This window comes from Bombina bombina, chromosome 5 (genome assembly GCF_027579735.1).
Source record: "Bombina bombina isolate aBomBom1 chromosome 5, aBomBom1.pri, whole genome shotgun sequence".
Classification (NCBI taxonomy): Eukaryota; Metazoa; Chordata; class Amphibia; order Anura; family Bombinatoridae; genus Bombina; species Bombina bombina.
In genome coordinates, this window is record NC_069503.1 from 103,550,764 (window position 1) to 103,563,523 (window position 12,760).

The 12,760-nt window shown below is 38.1% G+C and overlaps 1 protein-coding gene across 1 annotated transcript in view; it reads left to right on the plus strand.

Annotated features, from left to right (window-relative positions):
• LOC128660006 (zinc finger protein 585A-like) overlaps window positions 1-6,256 on the plus strand; it is a 274,638-nt gene extending 268,382 nt beyond the window's left edge. The window contains exon 5 of the mRNA XM_053713599.1: window positions 3,395-6,256. Coding sequence (XP_053569574.1) covers window positions 3,395-4,459 — 1,065 coding nt within the window. The 3' untranslated portion in view covers window positions 4,460-6,256. The remainder of the gene's footprint in view (window positions 1-3,394) is intronic.
• The last annotated feature ends 6,504 nt before the right edge of the window (window positions 6,257-12,760 follow it).

The following is a 12,760-nucleotide window of genomic DNA, read 5'->3' on the forward strand; positions in this document are numbered from 1 at the left end:
AATATCACTCAGCTTATGGCCCTGTTGTATCAGTCTCATCACATTTACTGATCTAATCATAAATATCTTGTGATCTGCATATTATTTTATTTCTAATGAGGTTACTTTATAATACATTTCTTATTTCTATTAGCTGCACCTGTTTATCATCAGAACGTTTATCCCACTGATCTGTGACTGATTCTTGTTGTTAGTAAAGACCTTAGTGAGTGTATTCTGCACCTTCAGCTGCTGCTGTTTGTCACATGATCACAGACTTTAAGGGACAGTGTCTGTGAATTTGTTTTCCCTTAAAATAACAAGAAACCCCAAATGTTTCTCATTATTTAAATAGAACATATGATTTTCCACAACTTTCCAACTCACTTCTTTTATGATATTTGCTTTATTCTCTAGATATACTTTATTGAAGCAGCAGCAATGCGCTACTGGGAGCTAGCTGAGCACATACGGTGAGTCAATGACAAGAGGCTTGTATGTGCCACTAATCAGCAGCTAGCGCACCATAGTGCATTGTATGCTTTGTCACAAAGGTCCCCAAGGGAATAAAGCAGATTTGATAATAGAAGGAATTTGGAAAGTTGTTTTAATTTGAATAATAAAAGTGTAATTGTGACTTTGCTGTCCCTTTAATGTGTTTCTAATGACTTGTTTTACCGATGTATAAAGTGTATGGGAAATTTCACCTTTAGCTTTAGTTTTTATGTAAAATAACTGTTTGGTGTTTGTAATTTATTTTCATTATTAAATTGTACACAGCCTTTTAAATGACCTGAGGCTCCGGCTCCTACTTAGCATATGCAGGAGTTCATATTCTATAAAAATATCAGTCTGTTATTGGCTGATAGCTGTCACATGGTACAGAGGCAGAAAAAAATATCAGAAAACAATCTATTGCTCTTTTGAAATTAATATTAAGTTTTATTGCATTGTATTTTTATTATGCATCTGTTGATTTTGTAATTCTATGTTATAGTCCTTTTAAATAGACTGAACTTGTTAAAAAAAAAACCATCTCATTATGTTATCTCTCTATTTAAATGCAAACATTTCCTTTTCGTTTCTTTGTTTAAAGATAACAATTGAAATGAACATTTTAGTGCCTATCTCTCTCATACCCCATTGCAGTGTGATTTAAGACAACACAGTATTGACCAAGAGAAGTTAAAGGACGGGGGGTGGAGCACATGACAAAATGTCTGACAGTGAGACTTAGTAGGAAGTAAAAAAAACATACTGCAGTATCCAATTTAACTTATATTTAAACACATTATATTTAACATTTCTTTCAGAAGAAAATATTGTTTCATATAAATGACAAACAAAGATTATAATATATTTGTAAAGTTGTGATATGGCCCCACTCATAAATAGATTTTCTACCATTATGTTGTATAGATCTAGGAAGATTCATATTTAAAGTGATAGTAAACACCCAAAATTTTATTGTTTAAAAAGATAGATAATCCCTTTATTTACTATTCCCTAGTTTTGCAAAACCAACACTGTTATAGAAATATACTTTTTACCTCTAATTACCTTGTATCTAAGCTTCTGCAGACTGCCTCTGTATCTCAGATCTTTTGATTGGCATTTCAGGCAATTAGTGCTGACTCTTCAATAACTCCACATGCATGAGCACAATGTTATTTATATGAAACACATGAACTAACAGCTCTAGCTGTGAAAAAATGTCAAATGCATTTAGATAAGGGGAAGCCTTCAAGGGCTTAGAAATTAGCATAGGAGCCTCCTAGGATTAACTTTCAACTAAGAATACCAAGAGAACAAAGCATATTTTATTATAAAAGTAAATTAGACAGTTGTTTAAAATTACATGCCCTATCTGAATCATGAATTATTAATTTAGACTTTAATATCCCCTTAATGGGAAATTATAACACACAGTGTTAACTGTACTAAATGCTTGTGGTGAATCAACATCAAATATGTAATACCCTAATCAGCTGATCTGTATCACAGGAATAGTTATGTGTGCCTTTAATTATACCATACATACAGTTAATCGGAACCACTATTAATTATTATCCGTCTAAACCATTTAATATACTTTTTACAGACACAGCCAGAGCACTGAGAGATATCAGGTATTGATGTAACTGGAGTGAATAAGGGAACCTTCTTCCTGAGCACAGACATTGGAGCCTGTTATCAGCATGAACTCATATGTGCTAGGTGAGTAAAATAGATATTACGCTGACTTTAATTACTCTGAAATAGAATAGATCACTCATTAAACAAATATAAACTATTATATTTATATCTGAATCTTTTAAGTACATTTGTGTCAGTGACAGTTATAAAGTGGGAGCAACCCCCATTGGGCTGAGGAGGAGGAGGGTAAAAAATACTACTCCCCCTCTGTCCTTTTAGACCATGTCCAACAACTGCCTAACCTCACCCCCTGACTTCTGTACTTGGAACATAGGCAACTGCACCTTCCCTGTCCTTGCTCATGGAACACCCATAACTACACTTAAATGACTACCTTGTTCCCAGTGAGTGTTCCTCACCCCAGAACCACCACTGAATTGTGTGATTAATTTTACAGTGAGTATTATTAAACTAATAAAGTTTTTGTCTGTTTATATAAATAGAACAACCACAGCTGAAAGCTAAAGATTATTAAAAGGTCACTGCTTCTTAACCTCTCAAACCATCTCACACTGATTATTAGTCTGTGATGATTAAGACATCATGTTCTCACCCAACTGGTTGTGCATGAGCCGGGCAGGGCTGTATGTGCAGTTGTTTGTGCAATGTTTAACGAGGATGCTGGATGCCACCTCTCTTGCCTAGAATACAGATGTACTTGTTCCCTGGCTGAGAACATTATGCAACATTCTCTGTCCTCATTTTTTAATTTAAATTTAAAAATAAACACAAACCAGAAGATATTTTGTTGTGTATAAAAGAATAAAATGATTTTTTTATAAGATGGATTATGTTATAAAGAATAAATATTGTTATTTGTCTTTATTTCATTTCTTTTTATTTAGACAAACACATGAATAGTTCATATCCATCCTTCACTACAGGAAGCATCAGAATGATACCAAAGACTCCAATACTCTTGGACACTAATGACTATTCGCAAACATTGGGAATATCACAGCATATATTGAAAGAAGATGTTGAATTGGCAGGAACTGGGCAGCAATCATTATGTACAGAGAGTAATTTAGTCATCAAACAAGAGGACAAGAATTATGCCTTATCTAGTGAAATGATTATCCCAGAGGATAAACCACACACATTTACTGAGATTGCAAAACATTTTAAAGAAGGGAAAAGTCTACAGTCTAACCAAATGATTCATACAAAGGAGAAATATTTCACATGTACAGAGAGTGGAAAAAGTTTTACAGAAAAGAGTCATCTGAAATGTCATGAAAGGATTCACACAGGGGAAAAGCCTTTCACGTGTACAGTGTGTGGAAAAAGTTTTACAGAAAAGAGTCATCTGAAAAGTCATGAAAGGATTCACACAGGGGAAAAGCCTTTCACATGTACAGAGTGTGGAAAAAGTTTTATAGAAAATAGTCGTCTGAAAAGTCATGAAAGGATTCACACAGGGGAAAAGCCTTTCACGTGTACAGTGTGTGGAAAAAGTTTTACAGAAAAGAGTCATCTGAAAAGTCATGAAAGGATTCACACAGGGGAAAAGCCTTTCACATGTACAGAGTGTGGAAAAAGTTTTACAGAAAAGAGTAGCCTGAAAAATCATGAAAGGATTCACACAGGGGAAAAGCCTTTCACATGTACAGAGTGTGGAAAACGTTTTACAGAAAAGAGTCATCTGAAAACTCATGAAAGGAGTCACACAGGGGAAAAGCCTTTCACATGTACAGAGTGTGGAAAAAGTTTTACAGAAAAGAGTAGCCTGAAAATTCATGAAAGGATTCACACAGGGGAAAAGCCTTTCACATGTACAGAGTGTGGAAACAGTTTTACAGAAAAGAGTTATCTTAAAAAACATGAAAGGATTCACACCGGAGAAAAGCCTTTCACATGTACAGAGTGTGGAAAAAATTTTACAGAAAAGAGTCGTCTGAAAAAGCATGAAATGATTCACACAGGGGAAAAGCCTTTCACGTGTACAGAGTGTGGAAAAAGTTTTACAAAAAAAAGTAATCTGCAAAGTCATGAAAGGATTCACACAGGGGAAAAGCCTTTCACATGTACAGAGTGTGGAAAAAGTTTTACAGAAAAGAGTTATCTTAAAAAACATGAAATGATTCACACAGGGGAAAAGCCTTTCACATGTACAGAGTGTGGAAAAAGTTTTACAGAAAAGAGTTATCTTAAAAAACATGAAAGGATTCACACCGGAGAAAAGCCTTTCACATGTACAGAGTGTGGAAAAAGTTTTATATTTATCAGTAATCTGAAAACTCATGAAAGGAGTCACAAGGGAAAAAACCTTTCACATGTTTAGAAAGTGGAAAAAAGGTTTTCCATCTTAATGGGAGGAGAGTCCACTGCTTCATTCATTACTTGTGGGAATTAAGAACCTGGCCACTAGGAGGAGGCAAAGCAGTGACGTGCCCTCATAGGAGGCAAGTGAGGCAGTGCCGCACCTGCAAATTTCAGAGAAAAAGTTTTTTAATAACTAATTCCTCCCCAAAAAAATCTCAGATTTTATGATTTACATGCATAAATTTATACACATCCCATGTTGCGCAATGGAGAGGCTATGAGCCATTCAGCTACCTTCCATTGCACAACATGGGATTTGTGTGTGAGCGAGCCGCACAATTTAGTGCCACCCAGTGGTGCTGCTTAAGACTAGTTCTTCGCATGGCCAATTATGCTCCCAAAGTTTTTTTTTTTTTTTTAAAGGATCCTCGAGCCAATCAGGTCTGGAATTCCCTCAGTGTCATCACGTGAAGAGACGTGATTGTTCAACTGACTGAACTGGAGGAGGCGTGACTGTGTTCCTTCCTAGTACTGCGTGCGGCTGCAGGAGCCTCAGCCTCGTGGGACGAAGCCTTAGCATCATGTATGAGTGACTGACTGCTGCTGTCTGCAGTGTGTCTTGACGAGTAGGAGAATAGAATAGTTCAAGTTCAACTGTGACTGTGTCCACTTACAGTCTTGGAGTTGGACTTCACTAAATTGAAGAGGTGCAGTTGTGGCTGAGACGGAGTGTCGTCACTGTTGTGAGGAGAATGATCAGAAGGAGGACCAGCCAGCTAGTGCCAATTCCCAGGACCGGACTGAACGTCGGGCATACCGGGCATTTGCCCAGTAGGCCGCGTGGTAGTTTAGCCCCACTCACTGCGACTGCATTATTTTATATTAAGTATGGCATTCAATACATTTTGTTAGCAATGAATAATACATTATTGTAAATAATATGTTCATTGTGACATTGTTTATTATGTAGTATGTATATATTATGTTTATTTGCAAATTTGGCATATACTGGTACTGAGGCCGGCGGGCTGCACACTATCCGGTGGAGAGACTGAGTTAGAGTAACACACATGGCACGCTGCTGCACTACACTGATGCTGCGTGCCGTGTCCAAGTAGTGACGATCCAATCATCTGAGACAGGAGATCAGATTCAGCTCAGCAGGTGAGGTCAGCCCAGACTATTTGTAAGCTGTCAATCTTCCTGTTGCCTCTGCCTGAGCAGTCCCTACTCACCCTGTCTCTATATGAGAGACCACCAGGATGAATATGGTCCGTGCTGCAGGCAGATGGAACAGCAAGCTACATTCTGAATCTGCTCTGCTGGGGGCCCCGACTGCCTCAATGAGACAGGCTGGGGGCAAAGCGGGGGCCAAGATTGGGAAGTCAAGTGATTCAGTGAAGACACTGCAGTGCTGCACACTGTCAGAGAGGGTGAGTTACGTAGGGGCCGATCAGAGGGCAGCCAGTGAATCTCCTGAGGGGGAGAGGGTTGGTTACCAGGTCAGCACAGCACTTCATAGGGGCAGGCCCCTTGCAGCAAAGTCAAACTGAACAACGGGGGAGACTAAGGGGTCTGGCTGGCAAATGAATATCAAAGAGTCAGACCCTGTTGTATGGATCAATCATCATGACACTGTTTTGGAGGCAGGCCAGTCTGACCACTGGTTTTTAGTTAAGTTTACATGCTAAAAGTAGTAATGCAAGACAGGTTAATTTAAAGTAACAGACTACTGCCCTTTACGCACTGACATCAATGCTTTAAATAATATATATATATATATATACGTTAATATAACTTCTCTGACACCAAGTCATTTAATTAATGTGCCAAAAGTGTGTTTTATGCACAAAAAAGGTGCATAATTTAAATTAAAAAAAGCATGTTTTTTGGTGCAGCTCTATAACAAAAACATTGATGACTTTAATTGGCAGCTGTTAATATTACTGCTGGTGGTTAAAACTGTCAACATCTATATCAAAAAGCATAATAAGAAAAATAACAAATTATCACAAAAATACAGACGTGAGTACCAGTTTGTTTCCCCTTTGTACAGAAAACATGTTTTTTTGCTTAAAGTGTGACTTATACCAGCAGCAGTATAAAATGTATGCAATATTGCTTCAGTAGGTTTATTTTTTGTATATTAAGTAGCTTGTTTTGTTTTTTGAAAGCATAACTCATCAAAATGGGCTGAGCTTACAGGGAAATCAGATCACCTTATTTTACCACATTCTGCGCACACAAATGCCTCTTTATATTATCTCTGTCTGTAAACCAAAGCCAATACTTAGAGAACAATTGAAAATTAACCTTTCATTACTTAAAGGGACATGAAACCCAAACTTTTTCTTTCATGATTCAGATAGAGAATACAATTTTAAACAATTTTTCAATTTACTTCTATTATTTAATTGTATTCCTTTTCTTGTTATCCTTTGGTGAAAGCTTTATCTAGGAAAGCTCAGGAGAAGCAGAGAACCTAGGTTCTAGCTGTTGATTGGTGGCTGCATATATATATTGATTGTGATTGGCTCACCCATGAGTTCAGTTAGAAACCATTAGTGCATTGCTGTTACTTCAACAAATGATACCAAGAGAATGAAACAAATTAGATAATGGAAGTAAATTAGAAAGTTGTTTAAAATTGTATGCTCTGTCTGAATCATGAAATAAAAAAATTGGGTTTCATGTCCCTTTAACTCTCCTTACCCCCACAAAGAGTGTAATTTATTCTGCTTAAGTATAGGAGCTTTCAGTATAGATGGGGATACCAAAGCCAAAGTCAGCTATTTTAATTGCTGATATAAGGGTAAGGGAGCTATTTGTAAACCATTGAATATACTCCAGCAGGTAACATCGATAATTGGGAACAAGTTAAACTGTCACTTTAAACTACAGATCAGAAATGTTGTTTGGGGCCTGTCTGTCAATGTAACATTTAGTCATATTTAGTATTCACTAATCTCTTGCTTGAAAGCCAGTGGCTTATTTCTGTTGCATGATAAACATTTGTTAAATAATATGGGTGACTGTGACATTATGACAGAACAGACATCTTTAATCATGGGGGGGGCCTGACCAATGGTTTTGTAAGGGGCCCAAAAAATTCTAGTGGCGGCCCTGGCACTCAATAAATGTGAGCGAGTCTACTCCTGACAGTGACTACTACTATTACAACTTTATAACTAAGTGAAGTCTACAGAGCAACAGGTGAGATGTTTGGTTAAAACATTATTGCTGGGCTGGCTCAGTAATCCCTAATGATTAATTGATTATCATAAATTCGTATGAATTCTTATAAGTCACTCACATACTAATATATTCTGATTCATAATATATCAGTATGTAAGTGACTCATAAGAATTCAATAGTTTTTGTTGGCTTGGATGATCATTCTACAGTATAGCTACAACTAAATGTGTGTGTGTTATGTGACATGTACTAAATTGTGCCCTATAGCTATGTGTTATGTTGTGACATATGCATTGTGTCCTATAGCTACAACTAAATGTGTGCGTGCTATGTGACATGTACTAAATTGTGCCCTATAGCTATGTGTTTTGTTATGTGACATATGCTTTGTGTCCTATAGCTACAACTGAATGTGTGTGTGTGTTATGTGACATATACTAAATTGTGCCCTATAGCTATGTGTTATATTATGTGACATATGCTTTGTGTCCTATAGCTACAACTAAATGTGTGTGTGCTATGTGACATGTACTAAATTGTGCCCTATAGCTATGTGTTTTGTTATGTGACATATGCTTTGTGTCCTATAGCTACAACTGAATGTGTGTGTGTGTTATGTGACATATACTAAATTGTGCCCTATAGCTATGTGTTATATTATGTGACATATGCTTTGTGTCCTATAGCTACAACTAAATGTGTGCGTGCTATGTGACATGTACTAAATTGTGCCCTATAGCTATGTTTTTTGTTATGTGATATATGCTTTGTGTCCTATAGCTACAACTGAATGTGCGTGTGTGTTATGTGACATATACTAAATTGTGCCCTATAGCTATGTGTTATATTATGTGACATATGCTTTGTGTCCTATAGCTACAACTAAATGTTTTATGACATAAAGCATTCAGTTGTAGCAATAGGGAACAAAGCATATGTCACATAACATATATGCTATAGGGCACAAAGTCTATGTTACATAAAACACAATTAGCTGTAGCTATAGGGCACACATTATTCATCACATACCATGTTTGGAATATGGTTAAATAAGAAATGATGAGCGACGTGTGGGGGGGAGTGGGCCTCTTTGCCCTAAAATGCCTGAGCCTCTTTTTGTTTCCAGTCCGGCCCTGCCAATTCCTTTCTCTCCTAACTCCTCGTAATTGTTATACTGTACCAACATGGCATCATGACAAATTGGCAATAGGTTGCAAATCTGGTGTTGAAGTAGAAGGGGCAGGCTGAGAAAGAACAACATGTCCAAAGAAATGTACAAAGCATAAAATCTCTTCAAATAACTCATGATTTTACTTGTCATACATATAGTAGCTACCTAGGTAAGTAAGTGATCAGGCTGGTGTTATATATGTATAGAGAAAATGAGTTAATTAGGAAGTTCCTAATTAACTAATTTTCTCTATACATATATAACACCAGCCTGATAAATTACCTAGGTAGCTGAGTTTTAACTTCCATCCTGAATATTATGCAAATGCTCAGTGCTGGTCCACTGCTAAGCTATTGGCTAGCCGTTCGTTTTTTTTTTATTCTAAGCACAGGGAACAATCGTATTTATATTTTCCCTTCCACAAAAGGGATTTTTTGTGTGTCTGATGACCTCTAGTGGTCATTTCTAGTATCTCCCTTCTGTCAGCAAAACATTGGTTAAAGATACAGGTATATGGTAAGTGATATTAATTACAGCTTGCTCTTAATATTTGTTACTATACATGACATGCTTTTCTTTTTTTTTTTTAAATAAGAGAAGGAAATGGGGGGGGGGGGGGGAAGAAACTCATACTTTTTCCCCTCACACTGTAACATCATTTTTTTATTTAATGTCAGTCTGTATCTTCTCAATAAAGAGAATTGGAAGAGAAAAAAAAAAGATTGTGCTCTAAAATCCTTAACCCTTATTTTGTTGTATGCAGAGAAATTTTCTTGTTTAGTGTATTTTTGATGTTTAGGTTTATTTGTTTTTTATAGTTATAAAAATGAGGCGCTCAGGTAATCATATAAGTGGGAGTTATATTTTTGTTTGTTTTGTCTTCAGGGATTTATTTTAAGGTCTTTTACTGATTGCAGATGTAATACAAATTTAGAAATTTAAAACAAGCGCACACAACAAACTCACACTTGAAAATTCATACACACACTTACAAACGCACAAATATGCAAAAAATGTACACACAACACAGTCACACAAATACACTAACAAACATACACACAATGCAGTCACACAAACATACACATCACAGTACACTAACAAACATACAAAAAAACAGTCACACGTACAAACACAGAACACAGTAACACTAACACACACACAACACAGTCACGCATACACCCACAAATAAACTAACAAACGCAACAAACGCAACACAGTCACACAAATCTACCAACACACAGTCACACTTACAAACACACACATCACAGTCATGCATACACAGTGACATCCACAAATACTCTGACCACATCACTGTCACACAACTACACTAACAAACATACAGACAACACAGTCACACGTACAAACACACAAATACAGTACACTAACACACACACACACACAACACAGTAACACTTACAAACACACACATCACAGTCACTTATACACCCACAAATAAACTAACAAACGCAACACAGTCACACAAATACACTAACAAATCTACTAACACACAGTCACACTTACAAACACACACATCACAGTCATGCATACACAGTGACATCTACAAATACACTGACCACATCACTATCACACAACTACACTAACAAACATACAGACGACACAGTCACACTTACAAACACACACATGATCACAATCATGCATACATACAGTCATACATACACAGTTGTATCTGCTTGTATTGTAGCTGTATTTGAGATATGCATTTTATCTGCTGGTTTTTACCTTTTAAACTCTATTTAGCAATCCCTTGTTAGGCTAAAAGTTATGCAAGGGCAGTTTGTGTGTGCTCCATTGAGCAGGGCTGCATGCAATGTCTTTTCCAGCTTCTCGCATTGAGTGGATTTGTGGCACCTCTAAGAGGTGCCACAAATCCACTCTTCGTGTGAGAAGCTGGAAGAGACATTGCATGCAGACCTACCATTGCCATAATAATAATAATAAGATAATTTACTATTACCTACTATTACCATAGTAAATTATTTGTCTTTTTACAACACAGTAGTGAGTATAGAAGAGATTGTGTATCATTCTAATTGCTAAGTAACTGGTACTGTGCCACAGAATTGTGTTTCTCTACCACGGTCCTCAAGTACAGGCAAGGTTTTCATTACAGCTAAATCGGTACACATATGAAGTAATCAGCAAGTCAGTAACACCATGGTTACTAACTTGATCTCACCTATCAGCTGATTATTTTACCCGTGCACTGGTTCAGCTATAATGAAATCCTGGCCTGTTGGGGGTACGTGAGATAATATATGTGTTTCTCTGGTGTATCATGGCTAATGCCTCACCAGCCTCTGACCCCACAGCATGTCACTGAGGCAAAGACACCCCAGCCAAAGTCTTAAATACCTCCCCCACTCCCCTCATCCCCTAGTCATTATTTGCCTTTTGTCACAGGAGGTTGGTAGAGAAGTGTCGAAAGTTTGGAGTAGTCTCTTATGGAGGCTAGTACTCTTTAAAATGGGACTGGAGTTTTAAGTCAGCCTCTCAGTGAGGGCATTGGTGAAAGTTAGAGTCTGGAGATGCAGGGAGAGTCTTTCTGCGAAACTATCCCAACTCATGATTAACAGCTCCTTAAGCAATCAGTGTTGACGAGTTTCACTGCCTGCTTTATGCACTCAAGTCCATGTCAGGAGCGATGCTACTAACCTGTCACACTTGAAGGGCCATGTTCCTGTTCCTTGGCATAGATTCTGGTAAGATCGTTTCATTTATACACACATGATAACACAAGAAGACAGGGTCACAGTGTGTCTCTTTTATCTGTATAGAATCAAGGATTAATATCCCTATAAGGGGGATTATTGAACAAGGGGGGGATTTATACATAATATCTTTATTGTGTGAGATTAGGCTCTAGCAATGTGTGAACAGTCAGGAGTATATCGGCCCTGCCTATTTTTGCCGCATTTTTTCTATAGTGCAAGGGCGGTCCTGCATGGCACTCCATGTGACCGGGTGTGGCCTCTTCAACTTCCTCTTTCCTGATCAGCACTTGCGGGAGACGTAATGGTTTCTCTGGGGTCCAGGTCATAGGAGGTGGTGAGTGCCCTGGCCATTGGTGTATAAAGGTGCAATTTAATCTATCTAGTCCGTATTAAAATCGTAAGCTATGGAGGACTCTGATATGTTAGCGGATACTCCCTCTTTAATTAAACCTAATACCTGTGTTTATTGTGAGGAGGTTCAGGTTGATCCACCTCCTCAACTGTGTTCTACATGCTTTGATAAGATTGCAATATATAAAAAGAATAAGATATTTAGTACTACTGAGCAGTCCACCTCTGAGGGCTCTCCATCCCGCGAGGTGTGTTCCCTACATTCATCTCCGAATACACATGCAGCTCCTCAGGGCCCTACTGATCCTCCCACGGGAGAGGCCTCTTGGCCGCCAGATTTTGCTGCCCAGTTGCAAACAGCGGTTTCTGAGGCCTTCCATGCCTTATCACGTCCTGTGAAGCGCAAGGAAAGGGAAAGACATAGCCTTCCGTCCCAGGGGTCATCTACTTCATTTGATATCTTGGATAGATTATCCGCTGATGAGGATGCCTCCGACTCTCCAGAGGGCGCTCTCTCTGGGACGGAATCAGCGCCTTAAAGATCTCCGGCTGCGGAGGAACCAGATTTTAAGATGGATCATTTGCGCTTTTTATTGAAAGAAGTGCTTGCTACGTTGGAGGTTCCGGAACCAAAACCTCCAGAAGAACCTTCAATCCCTAAGATAGATAAGTTTAATGAGGACCGGGTGGTGCCTCAGACCTTCCCAGTTCCCATGAAGATGTCTACTATTATTAAGAGTGAGTGGGAGAAACTTGGCTTGTCCTTTTCTCCCTCTACCGCTTTTAAAAAGATGTTCCCCATTCCGGACTCTCAGATCCTAAGGTGGGTGGAGCTATCCCCACGCTCGCTAAGCGTATGACTATTTCCTTT